The sequence below is a fragment of the Hippichthys cyanospilos genome, chromosome 21 (assembly GCF_059441005.1).
Source record: "Hippichthys cyanospilos isolate Australia breed blue-spotted pipefish chromosome 21, RoL_Hcya_1.0, whole genome shotgun sequence".
NCBI classification, from domain to species: domain Eukaryota; kingdom Metazoa; phylum Chordata; class Actinopteri; order Syngnathiformes; family Syngnathidae; genus Hippichthys; species Hippichthys cyanospilos.
The window spans coordinates 13,307,800-13,331,630 of NC_142389.1; the positions used below are offsets into that span (position 1 = coordinate 13,307,800).

The 23,831-nt window shown below is 37.1% G+C and overlaps 2 protein-coding genes across 5 annotated transcripts; both read left to right on the plus strand.

Annotated features, from left to right (window-relative positions):
- The first annotated feature begins 1 nt into the window (after window position 1).
- On the plus strand, window positions 2-12,168 carry maco1a (macoilin 1a). The gene is made up of 11 exons (XM_088404446.1): window positions 2-230; window positions 934-1,075; window positions 1,164-1,290; window positions 1,445-1,568; window positions 3,091-3,269; window positions 3,408-3,930; window positions 4,943-5,101; window positions 8,232-8,414; window positions 8,489-8,609; window positions 8,676-8,850; window positions 9,725-12,168. Exons 1-11 carry the CDS (start codon window positions 151-153, stop codon window positions 9,925-9,927), a joined length of 2,016 nt encoding a protein of 671 aa, XP_088260572.1. The 5' UTR covers window positions 2-150; the 3' UTR covers window positions 9,928-12,168.
- A 143-nt stretch (window positions 12,169-12,311) lies between these two features.
- On the plus strand, window positions 12,312-23,573 carry LOC148406663 (low density lipoprotein receptor adapter protein 1-B-like). Of its 4 annotated transcripts, XR_015863942.1 has the most exons (12): window positions 12,312-12,558; window positions 15,506-15,648; window positions 15,794-15,906; window positions 15,982-16,096; window positions 16,202-16,309; window positions 16,474-16,546; window positions 16,655-16,735; window positions 17,402-17,517; window positions 17,596-17,630; window positions 17,846-17,877; window positions 18,129-18,260; window positions 23,090-23,573. XR_015863942.1 is itself a non-coding variant. In XM_088404447.1 (11 exons), exons 1-11 carry the CDS (start codon window positions 12,474-12,476, stop codon window positions 18,173-18,175), a joined length of 948 nt encoding a protein of 315 aa, XP_088260573.1. In that variant the 5' UTR covers window positions 12,312-12,473; the 3' UTR covers window positions 18,176-19,485. The 4 variants fall into 4 exon arrangements, 2 of the variants coding, with proteins under 2 accessions (XP_088260573.1, XP_088260574.1); XR_015863943.1 differs by lacking the exon at window positions 17,846-17,877 and having other exon boundaries at window positions 23,090-23,569; XM_088404447.1 differs by lacking the exon at window positions 23,090-23,573 and having other exon boundaries at window positions 18,129-19,485.
- The last annotated feature ends 258 nt before the right edge of the window (window positions 23,574-23,831 follow it).

Below are 23,831 nucleotides of genomic sequence, written 5' to 3' on the forward strand. Positions count from 1 at the left end.
GCGCACTGTTATTATTTATTTCTTTGTTTCGTGTGTATTTAACAATAACAACGGTGGCTAATTTACGACCTGTGAATTTTTGCGTGAGCGAATGACAGTCCCGTGCCCTTGTTACAGCACCGACACATCGGGAAAATCTTCTGGGGGAGGATGAAGCGGCGCAATGCGGACTGCAGCAAACTCAGACGGCCGTTGAAACGGAACCGAATCACCGAGGGTATATATAGCAGGTACAGAAAAAAATGGATTGTAAGGGACGCGATTGTATAACAATGGCGCCTCGCTCAATGTCGACATTGGTCGTGCCCGTTGTACATCATTCGCGTATAACGATCATGTACATTACGAGACAATGCAAAAGCGAAATTTACGTTACATCTTGTGGGGGGCCCAAACGTGTTTATTTTTCTGGTCCTGGCTAGCTAACGTTAGTTCATTCAAATTTGGCTCCGCATTTAATGTAATGGTTGCTAGAAATTACCCGGTGACTCATCCTACAGAACATGTCTTTTTTCCTTGTTATTTTCTCTCCCTATTTTAGCATTTTAAACGAATTTAGCTAACAGAATAATCACAAAAGATGAATGTTTTAAGACGCACAATCAAAGGTCTGAAATTGTTTCGTAAAAACGTCAATTGCAATGCTGTGTAACACCTGTTTACAAAAAAATATATATTTTTTTTACACAGAAATGTAGCTTCCATTATATGTAGTGATCCCCAATGTTTTAAGTAAAACGTTTTGAGCATACAAGAAACACAACATAATCATAATAATATCATGTTTTTATCTAATGATTTACAATGTCAAATAATTCTGATCACCATTTGGTCCAAATGCACATAGAAATCCACACTAGACAATTTTAAGCATCGTGTACTTGTACCAAATATAATTATCGCAGAATGTTTTATGTCTTTATCTCCCTGCAGTACATTCCTGTATCTGAAGTTCTTGGTTGTGTGGGTGTTAGTTCTGCTGGCTGACTTTGTGTTGGAGTTCAGGTTTGAGTACCTGTGGCCCTTTTGGCTTTTTCTTCGCAGTGTCTACGATTCCTACCGATATCAGGGATTGGTAAGGGCATTTTCTTGTGGTTTCGATAACAGATTAAAAATCAGTGCACATTGATTGCATGATTAACTTTCTCTTCTTTGTTTTTCAGGCGTTCTCATTCTTTTTTGTGTTTGTGGCACTCACGTCAGATATCATCTGCCTCCTCTTCATCCCTGTCCAGTGGTTGTTCTTTGCCGCCAGTACATATGTATGGGTCCAGTATGTGTGGCACACAGGTGAGCTCTTTGGGTTATTGTATTTCTACCCTTTGTTTTTGTGTAGAACACAGATATTTGTATTTGGAATGAAGGTCTGGCCTTAGACATCTAAAGAGTCGTGTTTTGTGCCAAAACAAAATCTTGACGTTGCATCTCTATGTGGTCCACCCAGAGAGAGGAGTGTGTCTCCCCACTGTGTCATTGTGGATCCTGTTTGTGTACATTGAAGCTGCCATCCGCTTCAAAGACCTGAAGAACTTTCATGTTGACTTGTGTCGACCTTTTGCAGCTCACTGGTAAGTCCTTTCAGTTACTCTGCAATGCATCCATATTCCAAACAGAATGGGCTCTTCAGCAGTTTAGCTTTACTGCTATCAAGTGCAATAAAGCACACACAAGCAAGAATCCTCAGTGCCAGCAATTTTTCAGACCCTCCTTTACACTAATGCTTGAAAATAAATACATACGTGAAAAAAATACACAAATAAATCCCTGGAAAACAAAACACAAATACATGAAACAAATTCTTGAACTATACTTAAAAATGTCTTTCGGATTGAAGGAGTTCTTCAGTGTAATCAAGGCACAACTGAGCACAATGAACTTTTGAAGAACAGTAAAAAATGTCTTTGGGGTTGAATGAGTTGGCACTTTGGTGTAGTAAAGTTGCAAAATTAAATAAAACATCTGAGAAATAAATGAATAAACTAAAATAAATACCCGGTCAAATGCCTAAACTCTTGAAGGATATGTAAAAATACATTTCAGGTGATTGAATGATTTATCTACAGTGTATAAAAGGGACAAAATTAATTGTAAATTAATTTACAAATGCCATCAAAATCTTGGTCACTAAAGGACCTTTGGTGAAAATAGACAAGGAATCAAGTATTACAGCAGTCTATATGACATTGTGTTCTGCATTGTACTGAGAATGAAGTAGACAAATGCAGTATCATTCAATTACTTAGACTTCACATACCGTATTTCTCGGACTATAAGCCGCAACTTTTTTCTCATGATTTGGACCCTGCGGCTTATAGTCCAGTGCGGCTTATCTGCTGTTTTGTTTTTTGTTTTTCCCACCAGTCAAGTGGTCAAGTGTTTATCTGTTCAAGGAGTCCGTTCATGGAACAACATAGAAATAGAACTCAAAAGATGTGAATCAATGGCTGTGCTCAAAACGTTTTAAAATATATCATTACAAATATTTAAAAAAATGTATAAAATGGATAAGATCTTGTATAAAAGTTTGTGACGTGTAAATTTTATATATGGTATACAGTATATAGGACTGTATTTATAATATTATGATTGTATATATTATTTATGTGCAGTGTGTGCAATGTTCACCAAATTTATTTATCAATTAACTAATGGGAGACAGAATGCTGTCAAAATGTTGATTTCAAGTTTGACCTGCTATTTAACACTGCAGTATTCTATTGGTGATATGTAGGTAATATCGTTCCACCCATTTTCTATAAAAATAATGGTGGGATTAAACATACAGGCATGTTCAGTCTGTTAAAGAGAAGATGTTGCACTTGGTAGACCATTAAAAAACTTTCATATACCACCTTTTTGCATAAATATCTGATGTTATGACCCGCAGCTTATAGTCCAGTGAGACTTATCCGTGGCATAAGATGTGTTTTTACTCAATTTTTGCTGCTGCGGCTTATACGCCGGTGCGGCTTATAGTCCGGAAAATAAAGTAATTTGTCTCCCATACTTTTTGATGGAATCAATAGTGATGATTACAAAGCAAAACGGGTGCACTTTCATCTATAAATTGTACTTTTTGCTTTATGACAGTATCGGCTATCCAGTAGTGACACTGGGCTTTGGCTTCAAGAGCTACGTGAGCTACAAGATGCGGCTTAGGAAGCAGAAGGAAGTGCAAAAGGAGAACGAGTTCTACATGGAGCTACTCCAACAGGCGCTGCCCCCTGAGCAACAGATGCTGCAGCGGCAAGAGAGGGAAGCAGAGGAAGGTGAGATGTGCACACAAACTGGATAATAAAAATATTGACATAAGCCAATGAAAGTTTGCAAAGAATGAAAAAATAAAAACATTTAAAAAAAAACATTTTCGTATGTAATGTTACTTTTCTCTGTTCCTCTTACTTCAGCCAAAGCGATTTCTGAAACAGAACCTTCCATCGGGTCTCAAAACGGAGGAATCCCCAATAAGAAAAGCAACTCAGTCCCACTACCGGAACTGGAGTACAGGGAAAAAGGGAAGGACAGTACTCCAAAAGAGCGTGAAGGCAAAAAACAAAACACAATTGGAATCAATAACAACATTATTCACTCAATGGACTCCAAACTACAGGAGACGGAATATATAGAGAACTACATCAGGGCAAAGAAACTGAGCAACGACATGGCGGGAGACAACGCGCACAGCGACTCCAATTCCCTTGCCTCTTCCAAAGAAGAAGTGGCGACAAGCGGGAAGAATTACAAAAATACCTCCGGCGTCTGCAACTCATCGCCGAGGAATCACAGTTTTAGTAATGGCAGCATTCCCACGGCTGGTTCATCGTCGAGTAAAAATGACAAAAGGCAGAAGACGGGTGGGAAAAGTCCAAAGGATCCACTCGAAAACTGCATCCCCAACAACCAGCTTGGGAAGATGGATGCTTTAGTACGGTAAGAAATAGAGATGTTGGTCAGGGAAAGTGAACCCAAAACCTTTTTTTTTTTCTTTTTTTTTTTACATTGTGTTCTATGTGTTTTAATAGTCTGAACCAGGATTGTCAAACTCACTTTTGAAATCAAAGGCCTGTAGAAACTGATCAAAGGGTGATTTTTTTTTATTATTATTTTTTTAATTTGAAGACAACTTGCAAATTGAGCATTTTAGCACTTGGAAGTCATAATTAGCGTTGATGTTGAGTTTGACACCTGTTGTGTAAATATTTTGTTCAGTTTTTTTTTTTTTGCTGGAAGCCTTATTGAGGAGTGCCAATCAATTAGTTTTTTTTTTTTACTTCTTTTTTTTATTATTATTATTTTGAGGAATGGACCAAGAAAGAGCTTGGGAAAAAAAATAACAACAAAAAAATACACTTTAGTCACAAAGGTCGAAATTGGCTGTCAGGCTTTCTTTTTCATTAATCTGGCTGCCATTAAAATGTTTCATATTGTGTGTGTGAAATATGAATTAAAGCAGCAAAATCCACAGGTTTTCATCCATCTCAGATGGTGGCCATTTTGCCACTCGCCTGAAAATGGAATCTGAGTTACTCGGTGATCGGGTGGCAAACAATCACAGCTTCCTGGTTTTCCAAATTAGGTCATGCGATAGCAAGCTGAGCAGTGATTGTTTGTTACCTGAGCAACTGTCATTTTCGGTCATCAACCAGATGGATAAAAAAAACATGCTGCGTTATTTATATTCCACAAACAATATCAATCAAATTTCCAGGTATAAAATAGTGGGGCTGCATAGAACATTATTGTGAAGTAAAAAAAAAAAAAAAATGGGTAGACTACCCCTTTAGCTCATTCAATGCAATTGATGCTTATAGACATCAAAGATCCATATTAATTAAATTATTCATCACCAGTGACCGCTAAATGAGTCAAAAAATGCGCGAGGGATGAATGATCATGAGGATATGAAAAAAAATGAATAAATACCTGTCCCTTGTGTGAAAAGGATGGAGCAGGACGTGAAACGCCTCAAGGCGGACCTTCAGGCCAACCGGCAGGTGGAGTCAGATTTGCGGAGTCAGCTGTCCTCTCTGAGCAGCCAAGACCGCAGCCTTCGCTCTGAACTGGGCCAGCTCCAACAGGACAATGAACTGCTCCAGAACAAGTGGGTCAATGTATAGACAAGCTGTGCATTACTCATTTTACAGAAAATGGCGTGTTCAAATTCGAAATGTTTTTGAGCCTGGTCAAGAATTTTAAAATAATTGTCCATAGTAAACACTGAACTACAGTACAATCTATGTCTCACAATAATATGTTGTTTAACTCAAACTGGAGAGTTTCAATGCATTTACTCACAATTTGTGAGGAGGTCAGGAGCCAATAAACTATATTTATCTCAAAGCTGAAAAAAATGTCTAATAACCTTTTGAAAGACCTACCCTAACCAGGAGTCCGGTTTTCATGCCAAGTCAATTGCCTCATTGTCCACACACAAGACTAAAGTGTCCATCTTGCTTTTAACCCTTGACTGGAGCTAGGACTGCACACCTGTAAACGTAGTAGCTGTACATTGTCAGCGGGGCATGCTAAATAATATGACAAACTATAGGCAAAACATCAACCGAACTGTTGTTCTTCATGATAACAAATCAATTACCGTATTTTTTGGTCTATAAGTCGCGACTTTTTCCTCATGTTTTGAGCCCTTCGGCTTATAGTCCAGTACGGTTTATCTGTGTTTTTTTTTTTTTTTGCGCTAGCCACCAGCAAGCAAATGTGTATATCTGTTCAAGGTGTCAATTTATGGAACTATCAAATTGAATTGAAAAGATGTGAATCAATAGCCGTGCTCAATAACTGTGAAAACAATATATTATTAAAAATATATATATTTCTAAATTTAATAAGAGAATGTATAAACTTTGGGGTAAATTTGTGACATGTAAATTTTATATACAGTAATCTTTTGTTTATCGTGGGGGTTACATTCCAAAAATAACACGCGCAAAATGAAATCTGAGAAGTAGCCAGCTTTATTTATTTTTTTATCATTTTACAATGCAATACTAAACTATAGAATAAAACCAAAAATAAAAACCTGTTTTAAAGCTCCAAATGTGTTTAAAACAATCATTTTAATATCGTAATACAAAGTTGGAAACATTGTCACTCACGTATTTCACAGTCCCAGCTATGCCTCTTCCTCCTGAACCTGCACATTGTTATGCATAGTTGTTGAGCTCTTTTCTTTTCTGAGCAAGAAGATTTTATAAACGGATATGCCCGGACATTGAACTAAAGTGAAGCCTCTTATATCATAACAATGCACTTGAAATTTCAATTTATTACAAAAGAAATCTAGGTAAAGGTCAGATTGCGCATTTCTCCGTTGCTCTCGGTAGAAACACAGATGTGTGCATTTCCTCTCGGCACACCTACGAATCACGTGATTGGCTCACAGAGACCAAGCTATCAATCAATGTGCTTACTAGCACGTTTGTAACGTGTGAGCTGAGCTGAGTGCAGACGGGCACACGAGAGACACAGGAGAGATGAAAGCAAGCTTTTGGATCCTCTTGTCTTTTGTAATAAATTGACAAGTGAAAGACCAATACAGTATAGCGTCTATTTTATTTCGAGACAACAGTAAAGCCCCTTAGGCAATCAGGATTCAGAGCACAATGCGCTGCAAAAAATATCCACACTGTAAAAAATCCGTGAAGCAGCGAACCCGTGAAAGATGAACCGCGATACAGCGAGGGATTACTGTACAGTACACAGTATATGTGATTTTATTTATGTATTTATGATTGTATATGAATTATGCAGAATGTGTTATTTTGTTCACTAAAATAAACTATCGAACAAAGGAAGACCAAATAAAGATGCTATTGAAGTATTGATTTTGATTTTCAACTGGTATTTAACGAACAGATTATCCATCCATTTTCTATAAATATGTTGGGGCTAAACATGCAGGCATGTTCAGTCTGCTAAAGAGAGGATATTGTTGTCGGCAGCCAATTAGAAAAAAAAATTAAATAGCTAAAAGAAATAATAAACGTCAGATGCCTTCTTTTTGCGTAAAGATCTAATGTTATTACCTGCGGCTTATAGTCCAGTGCGGCTTGTCTGTGACAAAAAATCGATTTTTTTTTGCTCATATTTTGCTGCTGCGGCTTATGTACCATTGCGGTTTATAGCCCTTAAAATATGGTACTTTTTATTTTGCATACAATATTTCTTCTGAGATATCAAATACTAACAAATGAAAAATGCAAACATTTATGGGGCCTGTTAGTATACTACCATTTATAAGTAAACCAATTGAAATTAGTATACTACCATTCAATAGTAAACCAATTGAAATCTATTTATTCAAATTAGAATCATTTTGACGATCAATACGTTTTGAGAGTTATATTTGTTCTTTTAGTTCTTCATGAATCTTGTGTTCAATGAACATTAAATATTTGGAAATGAAATGTTTTCAAATGATTATTCAAGACAACAGTCAACAGATTAATGTGTTACTAGAGTAATCATTAGTTGCATTTTAGTTCTTCATGAACCTTGTGTTCAATCAATATTAAATATTTGGAAATTAAATGTTTTTCAACATATTATTCAAAACAACAATCAACAGATTAATGTGTTATTAGAGTAATCATTAGTTGCATTAGTTTCATTTACAACTAGGAATATTCGATAATCAGTTTTTATCCGACTGAGTTTGAGTTGTCACTGACACCAAGAACTGATACTACCAGTATTTTCAATAAACATAATCTACCCAAAAAACAGCTCATTTTGAGAAAAGACATTTTCCAATACAGAAATTCCACTTAAATTTCATTAAAACAATGACAGTTTTGTATTAGAATTTGTAATGTCTAGTTTGCGATCATAAAACTGAAATAAGGCCAGGTATTGGGCAATACTGCTAGATGAAACAAGTGGGAAATTATATTTACTTGAATAAATGTGACACATTTTTTTGTGCAGTATTTTGTCCAATCCTTTTGATCTTTACAAAGGCGCTTTACATCAAAGGAAAAGCATTGAAAGAAATGACCCAAAAATGATCAAAATACTGCACAAGAGTTAAATTACTTCACATTTTTACAGTGAATGTGGTGTTGGTTTTTGCACATACCTATTTATTACACTTTTAATTGAAACCCAGTTTAGTATTAGTATCAGATTTGACTTTTGTGTATATTTAGCAGGCTGAAAAAAAAAGGACATCTCACATGTTTTTTAAGGTTTCATGTTACACCTTGCTCCCACAGGCTCCACAGCTCAGTCCAGGCCAAGCAGAAGGACAAGCAAACCATATCCCAGCTGGAGAAGAGGCTCAAAACTGAGCAGGAGGCGCGGGCCCTGGCCGAAAAACAGCTGGCTGACGAGAGGAAGAGGAAGAAGATGGAGGAGGCCACGGCTGCCAGAGCCGTGGCGTTAGCTGCCGCCACAAGGTACTCATTCCTGAAAAAGAAGCATTCTAAGCCGTAAAGAAGCCCACAAAGTAAGATTTTGGTTTCCCTATCAGAGTGGAGTCGACAGATTCCCTGCGAGGTCGTATCAGAGAGCTGGAGACCGAGTGCAAGAAGCTCAGCGTGGACATGAAAGTCAAAGAGGAGCAGATTAGAGATCTGGAGGGAAAATGTCAGGTAGGATTCAGTTGTATTCAACTGTTATCATTTAACATAAATTGACTGGATGTATTTTGTCTCCAGGAGTTGCGCAAGTACAAAGAGAACGAGAAGGACACGGAGGTGTTGATGTCGGCGTTGTCGGCCATGCAGGAGAAGACGCAGCACCTGGAGAACAGCCTGAGTGCTGAGACCAGGATCAAGTTGGATCTCTTCTCTGCACTGGGCGACGCCAAGAGGCAGCTGGAGATAGCACAAGGTAGAACTTTGGAGTCTGTTTTGAAATTTAACGGGGCTCTAACATGAATAGTCAACTTTTTGGAGCTTTTAAACTTGTTCCAATGTTGATTTCTCATCCTCAACACTCCTAATGTGTAATTTTCCTTCGATGATGAATTTCTAAGCATTCCTTGTTTATTCTACACTCTCACACTGGCCCCGCCCACGCAGATGAAAACGGCTTGAAGTTCGATTATGACAAGTAGAGCACTTTTGATTCCGGAGCTGAGGAGGAGAGTTTTAGCACCAAGTCGGTCATATAGACAGCAATGTTCCATTTATTAGCTACAACGTTTGAATGTAGAAAATGCTGAAGTGGCCAAAATTTGTGTAAGGGAGCACACAGCCTAACAATCAACGTCAGTAGTAAATAATTCACCCGTGGGCGGAACTATCGTTGAGAATACTGGGTTCCCACAAGGACTGATTTGATAGGGGGAACGCATCTTTAGTGTGAGCGGTGTATTGATGCCATTGTGTATCTGTCAGTAAAATGGCTGTTTTTGGCTCCCGTTATTCACACTATTGGAATAGTTTCCATTAGCCGCGAGCCTCAAGAGGATGAGTGGTCAAGATGATGGATGGATGCATGTTGCGTGGCCTGCAGGCATTGAGGAACATTATGAAGGGGGCAAGGCAGCCAGACGGTAAGAGGTGCAGTCTCTGCAAACAAAGCATTTTATTTCCTGGTTAGAAATGTCGGTACAATAAAATTCATATTTTAATCTGAAATTAAATCGCAGGTGTGCCAAATGTAATTTCGATGCAAATATTTTACTGTGGAAAGTATAAAATATTATGTTATAGGCCATTTAATCCAACGCTTTCAACTTCTGGCTCTCCTATCTATTCAGGCCAGATCCACCAGCGGGAGCAAGAAATAGCCGAGCTCAAGCAGAAGATAGCCGAGGTGATGGCAGTGATGCCCAGCCTGTCCTACTCCGCCGACAGCAGCAACTTGAGTCCGGTGACCCCACACTACTCCTCCAAGTTCATGGACAATAGTCCCTCCTCCCTGGACCCCAACGCCTCGGTCTACCAGCCCCTCAAAAAATGACTGGACTGATGTGTTTTTCTTTTCATTTTCTGTTTTTTTAAATGTTTTTTAAAGATCTGTTTCAATTCGGGTCATTCTGAGTTTACAAGCCTCTGACAGCACTGAGGGACACAGCGCCTGCATACATATCAACATTTGAAGGTTTTTTTTTTTTTTTGTGAGGGGTTGTGAGGTTTAACTACAGAAGAGGATTAGCAGGGCAGGAAGAAAAAAAAAGCTTGGCAGGATTCATACATGTGTCTCAGAATTCCCATGGAAAAGTCAGGATTCTGACTATATTTTCACACAACTTATTTTACTCAGAATTCTGACCTGTCAAAGCGATAAAGTATGACCAGAATTTTATTGAATTGGTTTTCTAATGAACATCTAAACAGTACGAGTGAAAAGAATAAAATAAATTAATAAACATTGGAAAAAGAAAGAACGTAAAATAGTAGAAGTAACTGTTCAGCAGTTTATATGTTAAAAGGGAGTAGGAAGAAGTTAAAAAACTTTGGGTCCTACCCCATGTAAATTTTGTCTAAAATCAGACAGTCGGTCACACCTTTTCAAATAAGAATTCTGAGTGAAGTCACAATTCTTGCTAATTAGTCTAAGAATAGTCAGAATACAGAGAATAAAGCCAGAATCCTGACTTCAGAATCAGGCAGAATTGAACTGGATTATGAATTTCAATTGAGAATTCTGATTATATTAGAATTCTAAGAATCGTCGAGTTCTGAAAATAGTAAACATTCTGAGGGGAAAAAAAAAAAGAATTCTGAGGAAGTCAGAATTCTGACTAAAGCGGTACTTCTGGACTTCATTTTGAGATTAATCACAATTCTCAAAAGAGGAACTTGTCATTATGGGGTCGCAATTCTGGCTTAATGAAACAGAATTTTCTTTTAGAATTTTCAGAAAGGCAAAATAAACACTCAAATAAAGTTTTAAAAAGTCAATTTTGTGACCAAAAACAATTGTGTATTGCCAACTTTTGTTTCCTCATAAAGCCTATTTCATCATTCAAGCAGATTGATTAAAATAAATGGTGAGAAGAGGAATAGTTTCTTGGCCAAATGAAGAGATATTTGTGTGTCACTTTTTGTCACTGTTTTCCTCAGGTTTTTGTTTCTTATGAGTCAGTTTAGGCTTTAATTTTTCATATTTGACGTAAAGTCACCTAAGACGTTTGAAAATACATGAATGTAAAACATGCTTCGAAATCCCTAGTGTTTGTTTTATAACCCTTTCAAAAGGATAAACATTTGTAATTTACCCCCTCAATTAATCGAAATGCTGTAGTTCAGATGGCACTGCCCAAATATCGTGTTTGCTGCAAATGTTTTTCCTTTCCGTGTGGACCAAATTGCAACTTTTCAGGCCATAACCAATGAATTTAATGATGTCTGGGTAACTGGTTGCTGCTGTTTTTTTGTTGTTGTTTTTTTGCAGATTTCACAGTGCCTTTCAATTCTGCAATTTCTCTAAAAGCTCAGCTAGATGCTTTCAGACATTTTTTGAGGATCTGAACTCAAATGCTATTGTCACCAGCTCAAACAATTTGTTTTGCGATTTCCAAACTTAAATGACAGCCTGAGTTTTATCTTAAAGGGAGAAGGATGTTGTTTTTTTTGTGACAGTCTTGGTTTGCCAAACAACCAAACTGATTATCTCTCCATGTCTAAAAATGGCATCTCTTCGTTTACTGCAATGTACATTAACTTACGGAGGAATGTTGCTTTGTTTAGTTAAGTGCCAAGTGTTGTGTGTATTCTCCATTCTTCGATCTATGTAATTAGCATAACGTTTTTTTCAAAAAGGTGCTGTTCGATTGTTTTTGTGTCACTAGAACGTATCTAGGTGGTGTAGCTTTTACAAGGCTGATTGTGATGAAGCAGCAGGTTGTCACTTTGATTGTGTTATTTCATTCATGTATTTATTTGTGGATTTAATTATGAGACGGTATTTTTGTATTTCTTATATTTACTTTGCTCTATTTTTCAACCAGGCGGGATTTTGTGAATGTGAACTACAGTATTTTATTCACGTTTGTGTTATCATTTGACCTACCTGGAACACTTGTTGTTGTGGATCACGCTGGCTTAGTGAAATCTTTGTGAGAAAGGAAAAAAAAGAGGTAACACTGATCTGTATTATTTTTGTTCTCTTTTCCCCATATTTCATATGAGTCAAATGTGGCGTTGTCACAATTTTCAGTTTCCCATCACGATTAAATTCTTGCTGGAGGCAGTGCAAGCCGTTCAGACTTATTTTTGTGTTGGCAGTTTCAGATAAACTGCACGAAAACAGTTTGACGATGTTAACTCGCTCAAGTAAAGATGACTACCTAAATATAAAAACGTATTTTAGACCTCAAAGTAAAATCCAGCTCGAGTTCCCAACATATTTACCCAACTTTACCATCTTTGTTTTGTTATTTCACGTGAGTTGTAAGATTTCGGCCAGCCCCTGAATGCACCACCAGAACGTACTGGCCCTCAGCTGCTCGCTGGTCAACATTTGCGAGACTTCTCCGGACTTTCTGCACTTAGTATACAGATATGGATGTCCTGAAGTCAGCTGGTAGAGCCATAATCCGAAGACCCAGTGCGGCGAAACAGTCTTGGACTGCTAGAAGACATAGAAGTAAGCTGTACATGTTTTACTTTTCATTCGAATAAATGCCATGATCATGATTCATTAAGCATGTTTCAATCAGCTTTTCTTTCATTGCGTAAAATCAATTATTCTTCCACTTTAATGCTTAAAAAGCAAATCTCAACGATTTTATGTTAACGGTGTGTGTCCCTTCAAATAATAAAATGAGTTTCCTGATTAAATCACTTGCTATTTATTACCTAGTTGGGATTTGGTTTTCAATTGTAGATACATTTCCACTTTCGATTTACGACTAAAAGTTCAGAGGTTAGGGTCTGAAAGAGCAGGCGGTGATTTTTGTGCCTTACACTGAGGCCTCAGTCCAGTGTTTTGGGGTCTTAATCTCCATCAAATTCATAAAGCCTCAGTCCTCCTTTCTTGCTTTTCAGAAAATATATAAGAAAAATAATCACATCATGTCAGTCCTTATGTTATCATTTTACTTTAAGTGGCTACATTGTTTTATTCATTTCTTGAGACATTTTATGGCTACTATGTTGCTCAAAGTGATTATTAGAGGAATTAAGGCTTCCTGGTAAATGCGACTACTGACCCACTTGTTGTAAAAGCAGCACATTGTGGTATAGATTACAGTACAGGATTGAATTTTTGGTAGCACATTCCTCACCAGCGCCGACCCATATTGACTGTCCTGACTGTATTGACGGCCCATTTGATCCACTTTCACTGGTTAATTTGCGCATGTTAATCAATACTTAGCTGCATACATTTACTTTTGGCTTATGGTATGTTTGAATGTTTGTTTAAATCAGAAACATTTGGCTTGAGAGGTGTATGGACACAGTTGCTGGTTTCCATGGCAATTGTGTGTTTAGCCAATTGTCTGCCCTTTTGGACCAGCATGGAAATAGATGCTCCAGAGTCTAAATTAATGGATAGATAATAATCGCTAGCTTCTATGTCACTCTTTTTTCTTTTTTTTTTTTGTATAGTGTTTATTTTAGCTGCTAGCACATTCATGTTTATAATTGCTTGTTTTGGTCTCAGTCCATGCTGTGGTGTTGCTGACCTTCGGTTTCCTGTAAGCAGGATGTTATCGAAATGTTTCCGTTAAAATAAACTGTTTAAATATACCACACAACTTTCAACCATCCGTTTCCTAAAACCCATGAGATACTGTATTTTCTGTCACAAATTTTTACAGTTAACTTTTTAAGGTTTCTGACAAAGCTTATCATTTCTCCTTTCTCCTTCGGCGCCAGCTGATATTCATGACATTAGTACTTTCTAAATGAAAAACACAAGGTCAAGATGCTTAATTTGTACTTGAGAGAGAACATGTGCCTACATGCATGCAATTGTGGTATGCATTGTTCCCCAGTGAGGAATTGGTAATTTCATGGTAATCGGGTTGTTTTTCTGCTCAAGCCTCTTCCCACTGAATGCCCTTTTCGCGTCCATTCTTGCTCGGAGGAAATGTATGTAAACACAGATCCAGGGTCAGGGTCGGACGGCACCACAACTGATAACTACTCAGCTGCTCCTTCAAGCTGTCTCGGCATGCTCTTCACTCTTTTCTTGGTTTGATCGTGTTATGTTGCTTTGTGAGATGTACTTAGACACATATCTTTCATGCTACTGACTCTCTACCTTTAACTACCAAGGATTGCAGAATTTGTTGTTTGTGGAGATGATATATTGACTTTACAGTGACAGTACCTGTGACATACTATAGATATGATGTCCCTGCTCACTCGCCTCGATATAGACGTAGCAGATAAATTGTTATGTACATCTATTTACTTTTTAAATGTTGATTATACTTGAGATATACTAGAACAGTGGTTCTCAAATGGGGCTACTTGTACCCCTGGGGGGTACTTGAAGAAACTTCAGGGGGTACTCAAGATTTTAAATGAAACGAACAAACATCCAAAAATCCTTTAAAAATAATTATTGAATTAATCAATTGTTTCAGGAACATACAAGTTCATAAAACAAATTTTATGTTCAGTAGGTTAGGGTTAGTAATTTAATTATTTATTTTTATTGAACAGATCTCTGCTACTTTTAAGTTGAGTATTTTTCTGTGAATAAATATTTATTCATAAGTATTTATTTTTTAGAACAGGTCTCACTTTGACTATTCTTTTGGGGACAAATATTAATAATTAAGTTAATTGTTTATTTTTTGAACAGCTCTCTACTGTAACCCATAAACAGGACACTCTAGGTATTTTGGGATTTTAGGTATTTTAGGTGTATTTTTTTTTTTAGAACAGGTCTGACACTTTAAATTGATTAATTTTTAGTGGAAAAATATGTATTAAAAATGAGGGAATTTCTTTTTGATAACAGATTTCTTCTATGTGGACCAATGCAAATGAAGTTTAAAAGGGTCTAAAGTTTAATAAATCAAACACTGATGGTATGTATTATGTTGTTCTTTTTTTTTTTAACCCCAAAACACTTTACACTGGTTCAGGGGTACTTGGCTGAAAACATATTTCACAGGGAGTACATCGCTGAAAAAAGTTTGAGAACCACTGTAAAAGATAGTAAAACCAGTAACCATAACCAGAAATGGATAACTTGAGTTACATGACTTGACTCTGTTCAGAATCACGTCACCAGTTTATGCACTTGAGTCTGGCTTGGCAAAAGAAAATCAAAAAGATCAAAATATCTTCCGATAAATTATATTTTTCTTTTTTTGGCATTAGGCTTGATGTGTGTGCGCAGCTTCATGTGTTTTCATGCATTTTTACACCATCTAAATTAGCATAATTTGATATGTAAACAATATGTTTCCACAGCAACAACGTTGAACAAAATAAAAAGTCTAGCTGCTCTTGCCCAAATAAATAGTATGAAAGCTGGTTTTGCACCAAAACATCTGACTTATTCCCACTTCTTCCAAAACATAATCATTCATTAATTTGGTTGGACGATGTCATTATTTTACATCCAAAAGAGCTTCCAGAAAACTGGACAGACACAAGAGAGACCATACTTGAGGGGATGACCTTTAGCCTCCGTCATCTCGGCATGACCTTAGTGGACCAGCCCAAAGGCGAGGAACTTGCAGCAGCAGCAGTGAAGAGAATTGTTGCCACGGTACGTGTGAAATATTAGAAAATAATCCCAAGATTTGAGTGTGTGTGATGTGGTTTTCTAATGCACTGCAATGTTTGTACACAGAAGACATGATGCTGAAAAGTTCTATTTTAAAATGTAAATTTCAAGTTTCTTTTGTTGATAGGCTAAAATCAGTGGGAAGAAAGCACAGAAAGTCTACCTTAAAGTGACTCCTCAAGGGATCAGTCTCTATGATAGTTCCAACAACAGCTTCGTGGAAATCATCTCCATATACAGGTGCAAAGCCGTGCAAATTGTCATCCTGTGGTATCTATGTGTGTCTTCACCTCTCATCGCTGGTTTATGTCCCAGAATATCCTATTGTACTGTGGACAAAGTACATGACAGAGTGTTTGCATTTATCGCCCAAAACACCCTCAATGGGACGCTGGAGTGCCATGCCTACCTGTGCTCCAAGAGGAAAGAGGTGAAAATGGTGCTCTCATTACTTTGTGAGTCATTATATGGTGCCGTGAAAAAGTATTTGCCCCCTTTCTGATTTCTGAAAATTATGGTGTGGTGGTGGTGGCAGTATGATGGTCTGGAGCTGCTTTGCTTCTTCAGGACCGTGACAACTTGCTGTGATCAATGGAAAAATGAATTGTCACGTTTACCAGGACATTCTGAAGGAGAACATCTGGTGATCAGTTTGTGGTCTCAAACTTTAGTGACATTGAAAGGGCAGTTCATGCTTGAAAATGCTCCAACATGACAGAGTTGAAACTACAAAGAAGAGATGAAATACTTTTTTACACCAATGTATTTGGTTGGTGTCATTGTTATTCAAGTGTTCTTCTTCCTCAGGCTCAGGCTGTTGCTTTGACAGTAGCTCAGGCCTTCGGAGTGGCCTTTGAACTGTGGCAAGTGACCCGAAAAGGTAAGTCTTAGACTCAGGATCAAATATTTTTAACTCATTCACTGCCAATGACGGCTATAGAAGCTCCGTTTCATCTGGGCTGTCAGTGAATTCTTGTCCGTGTTTTAGAGAAAGGAAGGGAAACCGAGCCCGGTTCAAGTGATGAGCTCAGCAGTAGTTCGCAGTTGGAAGGATCTTCCAGCCCCAAAGGTAAAATTGCTGCCACCTAGAATCCGTTTTGTTAAATAAATACCGTATTTTCTGCTCTGTAAGGCGCAACAAATTATAAGGCGCACCCTTAATTAAACACATTTTTAAACGTTTTCCATATATAAGGCGCACCGCATTATAAGGCGCAACAGTAAAAGCAGTCAAAGTTTATGAGTAGATTACAAACCATCTTTCTGACAACTGCATTCACTCCCAAAATGAATAAACAACTGTCTTATGTTTTATTTTATTTGTATTTCCGTGACAGTTTATCTTTTAACAGCAAGTATGTTGCATGTAGTGTAACATTTATACCAGTAAATTGTTACTCCAGTGCAATCACAATATAGTAATACTCAAAGTAATAACAATAATAACTCAAATAATAACTCTAAACTCTTAAGAGCATAATAACTCAATGTCAATATGACCAATCTTGTAGAAAAAAAAGCTTACTTTATCAGTTCATTCCCCATCTACAAATCCCAATCTCAATATTGATCCATATATAAGGCGCAACGGATTATAAGGCGTACCATCAGCTTTTTAAAAAAAATGAAGGCTTCGATGTGTGCCTTATAGTGCGGAAAATACGGTATCTCCTTGACAGTATTCTTCCAAACTGAGCATTATTTTGTATATACGTATTGTTGTGAACCATGCAAGATTTTACCACGGTCACCTTAATGGACATTGAGGACAAGGTGGTAGTGGAGAACAATGGAAATGTTGAGCAGATGGAGGACCACAAAACATCTGACATCAATAATACTCCAGCATTGGTAAAATACAATGACACAACTATACACAGGAAAATTGTGATGACTGAAAATATGTATATATTTTTCCCCCCAAATTAGGAACTAGAAGATGATTTGGATGAAGCCTTCTCCAGGTAAGGTTAATGTGTGAAGTATTTTTATACTGTATATGGCAAAACTAATTCTTGTTGATCCACTCCAATAGAATCTGCTTAAAATTTGAAAATATTCTCATATTGTAGTTTGTGGATATTTTGCTGGGCCCCTTGCACTTGATTCTCTGTTTTTATATAATAGTAGTTAAAAGAATAATTTCACTAGCTAAATATTGGTATGTTTGTGTCTTCAGCTGCGCTCTGGACAGCTCTGTTTCAGTTCCAGGTGATGATGAGTATTGCTGTCAACAGTTTAATCCCAGTGATCAACCCAAATCATTTTGAATCACTGACATAAATTTGCGCATGTCGTCTTTGCTCGCTTTTATGCTGTGATCCAATTCATTTTAATTTCCTGCAAAATGAGAAAAATAATCTGTCACGTCGCGAAATATAATCTTATTTGAGTTCCAAAGGAACAAAATATGTTGCAATCAACATTTTCTTTAGATGTGACTTTTGATTTCTCCACCTCAGACTGGCCATGTCACGTACTAACCCCCAGATCTTGGACATTGGGCTGATGCTCCTAGACTGACTGAGTGAACCTGCCAGGGACAGCGCCAATGGAAACAGTGTCTCCGTGATCACCTTTTTCACAAGGATCAGGTTCACATACAGTAACATCATGTGACTTTATGCTTTATTATAAGAGCTAATGGGAACTTTACTGCGTTTTTGGCTGGGATGATGATATTAAAACAACAAAGTTACAGTATAATAATGGTGCTATAACAGCCATAAATATCGATTCCCACCAGTTTCAATGAAAACTAATGGCTGTAATTAAGTGTGCAGAAGTAAATTTAAATTTGGTGAGCTCAATGAAATTCCTTTTCTCAATATAGTTTGCCTTATTGCCTCCTGAGACGCAGCCTATTTGTTTCCACTCCAGTCGAAACTTCTTTTTTTTTTTTTTAATCGCAATTTTTTTGACTCATTGGAGCTACCCTACTAAGTCCTACTGTGCTCAGTAGAGGACATTCCATCCTTTCCAGATGTCTCATGTGATTGGGTGAGATGAAATTCACTTTGGTGTCTTGCAGATTTAGCAACATCTAGTGGTATACCAAAAAATATTTTAAAACCCGCAATAAAGTTCAATCTTGTGCCAAAAAATATGTTCTATTAAATCAGTGTTTTTCTTTACATACAATCATAGGTCGAGTAATCTCTATTTACAGAGGTTTACATGTTTCACCACCATTTTCGTGCTACAGTTACCTGAAGAAGAAAAAACTTTTTTGAATACAGTATTACTGCAGTGGTAGTAAACTTGCAAAATGTGGTCTCTCTGAGGCCTTGTCTACATGTAACCGGCTAATTTAAATCCGCATAGACTCCCCCTCGTCGTCTTTGTTTGTTTATTTAAAAAAGTCGTACTGCGGTTTCACATTCATGTACAAGCATGCCAAGCTGCTAGGCGGCAGGAATGTCGCAAATTCTGTCCAATCAGAAAAAGTTTCCGCCTCTGACTTGTCCTATCAGAAATAACTTTCACCTCTGATGTCACCGGTATCCGCATCTTCGGCGGGAAAAAAAGTCGCGTGATGACACAAATCCCCGATTAAGCTGGTCACACGCAACCACGAAACTGGAGGCTTGAACAAATCTCCTCTTTCTCGGGAGGTTTTGAAACATTCGGCTTTGGTAAAAAAAAAAAAAAAGGCCGGCCACGTTTCGCAAATAGGGCAAAACGGGAGACATTTACTGCCGGTTTGCAAAAACCCCGGCTCGGTGTCGATGACGCCTGAGACACAGTTCGTGTGCATGCTTCAAAATTGTTGCAGTCTCTTAGTTCACCGTTAGATGGCACTAAAGTCACCTTTTTTTTTTTTTATGACGAAACACTTTGCAGTAGCTGACATCTGCGTGATACTAGTACGACAAGTGAAGCGCTAATGCAGTTTTATGTAAGGGCAGCTAGTTAAATGTCATATAGCAGTTTATGGTAAATAAATTACTATTCAGGTTACCTGCGGACTAGTAGGCCAAAAGTGGCACGAGCAGTCAGTAGAAAATCATTGTAATTTTATTGTTGCACTCTAGTCAGTGAGAACAAAGAGCAATCGGATAAAATGATCCTTTCCAGATACACACGTTGTCTTTTCACGTTCTGCAATTCTGGGAGGCTCAAAGTCACGTGGTCCATGCCTCACACATGCTCAGTCTCAGCCAATCAGTGTGTCAGGGACATTGTGTGCCACCCATCTTACTTAACCACCTGCATTATTAAACATGCTTCCTTCATGCTTAGATTCATGGAAGCGTGCATGCATACCGAGAAGAAGGAAAGACAAAATGGTCACTTTTTTGTGTCGAGAATATGGACAAATGCTCATGACTCTAGCTATGTGGTACATTTAAATGTTAACAAAGGACAAGAGGCCTCAAAAGTCAAGTGAGAATTGTGTTAAAAAATGGTATTGAGGCAGTACTTGACCCCTTCCCGAAAAACACATAGGCCTAAGCGTACACTGAAAATATTTATTTCTTGATAATGTAATATTGTACATACATGGACATTCACATTTTCTTGGAAAATAGGGTGAACTTTTAACTTCATTTCCTCACTTGACAATGGAGAAAATTAATTAAATTGTTTTATGGTGATGTTTTAAGTTCATATAGCTATGTTTTTTTTCAACAACATGTTTTACAATTATTTAAACGAGGTATGGGATGGTACTAACAACATGTACAGACCTTTTCTTGACATATTGGGTGATTTTATGGATGCCGATACCAGTTGCCTTTACTACTAAGTCTTTCTAGTTGATGCTGCACTGCTGTCATTTGACACATCGGTGAATCATCACAATTCACTCATTGAGCTAACTGAAATTTTATGATATAGGTAATTGATACAGGTGAGTATGCAAGAGTGAACATAAAGTACAATACTACAATGTTTTATGCCATGACATGAATATTACATTTGTCTTTTCAAATTAAGAGTACCTTAATTGGAACATGAAGTAACTTATTTCTAAATTGCGTCATAGTGACTCCTTTGCAACGCTGAACGACTTTTTTTTATGTTCTGTAAAAATTGAATTTATTGCTTTTTAATGCCATGGCAGGAACAGTTTAATTGTCTTTTAAATTTAAAAACAAATAATTGGAAAAGGAAATGGCATGTGGCTTACTTTTGTTATAGTGACTCCTTTGCACAATATATTACTTTAAATGTTAATCATATATGATAAAATGTAATTCAGCGCTTTTTACTGACATGACCGGGATATCTTTTTTCTTTTCAATTTGAGAGCAAATTGATTGGAACATGAAGTAACATGTTTCTAACGTTTGTTATCGTCACTCCTTTACAAAATGTTTTATTATTATTATTAAGTGTTTAACATACATCTGCAAATCAAAACGAATGATTTGTTTAATGTCATGGCAAGAATAGTACAGTTGTATTTACAAATTAAGTGCTGATCAACTGGAACATGTAGCAATGTATTAAATGCGATACTACTACTATCGTTCTGGGAAAAAAAAGTTGAGCATCCCCAGTTTTAAGCAAGTGAACATTGCGGGAAGTGATTTCTCAAAAAGAAAGGAAAAATATTTTACACAACAATGGAATCAAAACAATCGACAATCGATGTTACACAATAGACACTATTTAGGGATAAATTTTTCAACAGCTTATACCCCCAAAGTTTAGGCTCAAACTGAAACATTGCTTTTAGCCTTAGCAGAATTTGTTGAGTAATACTCAACCAGTCCTAGCTGAGGTCAAGTCCACCAAAGTTTGGCGGTGAGGGCAAATGAGGCAGAAAAGCGCTGATGCGGAGGCGGCTAATGGAAGTCGCAGCCGAGAGCGGCTATAATGAGAAACGGGATTGTGGCCGGGCTGAGATTGGAGAGGGGTGACTCACAGAGACGCAACAAAGCAGGAGGTGATGCTAAGCCATTTCAGCCTTTGGTGGAAAACCTACTAGTGCTTTTCCATGTACGAGTATACTCTTTGTCCTCTCTAATAAGACAATTTGGCACTCAAGTGGAATGGCTAGGGGGCTCTATTAGAACTTGCTTGTGCCATTTTCCCTCTACTTTAGGACATTTATATGGAATGACTTGTCTGCCATTGTGGGAATACTTAGGTGCGCAAGAACAGTGGTTCTCAAATGGGAGCGCATGAAGACACTTTTGAATAGATTTTAACACTTGTGCAGTATTGTGTCCATGTTTTGGACACATTCTTGCACTTTGTGATAACAAAGTGATCGTGCCATGTTAAACTTTGGACATGTTGTCAGAATCGGGGTGACATTGCTCCCTTGTGTGTTGTTCCAATGTGCTCCCTTTGATGTGAAATGACTTTTAGGTAAAGATCAAAGGATTGGACAAAATACTGCACGAGGGTGAACAGAATTTCTGCAGGTGATGCTGAATTAAAGAATGTAACATTGTCCTTTTGTATTTCTGCTTGTTTTCCAGAGAATTATGCCACGAATGGCAATGTATGCATGTAAAGGCACATGCAAAGGAGTCACTTTAATGCAGTTTACCAAAAAGTTTTTTCATGTTCCAATCAATTAGCTTTTATCTTGAAAATACAAATGTATAATTCTTCCACGGTATTATAAAGCATTTCTTCATTTGCCAATTTATTTGCTCTTAATTTGAAAAGACAAAATCCGTTCCTGTCATGGCATTAAAAAGCATTGAACTTCAAGAACAATTAGTGTCCTCATGTTCCAATGAATTTACTCTTAGTTTGAAAAGACAAATGTACTCTTCTTGCCATGGCATTATAAAGCATTAATTTGGATTTATTGATATATGTACTACTTAACAAAATAAAGACATCCAACATTGCGCAAAGGAGTTGCAAAACAATTTAGCAATGAGATAAGAGACATTACTGTGATGGCATTAAGTAGCATTGAATCCGATTTGTTGACATATGAATAACACTCAAAGGAATGGAATATTTTGCAAAGGAGTCACTATTACAAAAGTTGGCACAATGTTGCTCCATGTTCCAATCAATTTGCTCTTAATTTGAAAATTGAAAACATAATTTGAAAACATAAACTGCTCCATCCATGACATTTAAAAACTTTTAGATTTGCTGATATACAGAGTGTAAAAATTGAATGCTTATGTTTTTTTTTGCAATTTAGCAAGAAGATGATTCATGTTCTAATTGTTTTATTATTAATTTAATTTCCTCTTAATTTGAAAAGACAGGTGTTAAGTTCCTGTTATGGCAAAAAGGGCACATTTATTATTATTTAGATATGCAAATAAATGTATAAATGTTAACTAAAGGCATAATATGTTTTTGCAAAGGAGTCTAGATAAAAACCTTACATAAGTTGCTTCATGTTCCAATTAATTTGCTCTAAATTTAAAAAGACAAATGTACTGTTACTGTCATGGCATTAAAAAAAAACAAAAACATTATATTCAATTTTCAGATACCTGCAGAAAACCTGTTGAAGTCTCACACAACTTCACATACCCCCATCTGAGAACCACTGCCCTAAAAGAATGACTTGGACACATGAAAAAAACAAGTAAATGTTATTTTCTTTTTTGCTGTCAACATAACTGTATTTTTTTCCTCCATCATATAAGTGAATATTAAGTTGGGATATTATTTGGGATAGAGTGAAATTCTTTCAGCACAATTCCCCATCGGCTTTTGTAAATACATTTTGCCTCACTGAAAAGCAATAATTCATACACAAATATACTGTAGATAGTATTTTATCATCTCATTGCCACAATAAAAAAACACTGAAGAGCAACCTCAAATCTCAAGTTTGTTATGTGTACATTATTCTACTCCATATACCTATTGCATGCCCAATTTACTTATTATTCCATTATTCTCCATCCAATGTAGGCCATTTAATCATTATGCGTGTAGAAGTTAACTTCTGGACATCAAAGTGCATGGAAGCTTGTTCAAAAATTGGTGAGGCGTCACTTTTCAAATCTATATGACGGATTCCCGTAACGATCATCAGAATGTGCCATTATTGGACAGCGAGGCAGTGCTCGTAGGAGCAAAATACGTTGTGCTGTAAGAAAAAAAAAAAAAGTCACATTTTATTCCTGAAATGTCAAGGGCACTCACAAGCCAGAAAGATGGCGAGGAGATGCATTACAAGTGGTGACACAAAGTTCAAGCGAGGCCAACAGCGCCCCCCCCCC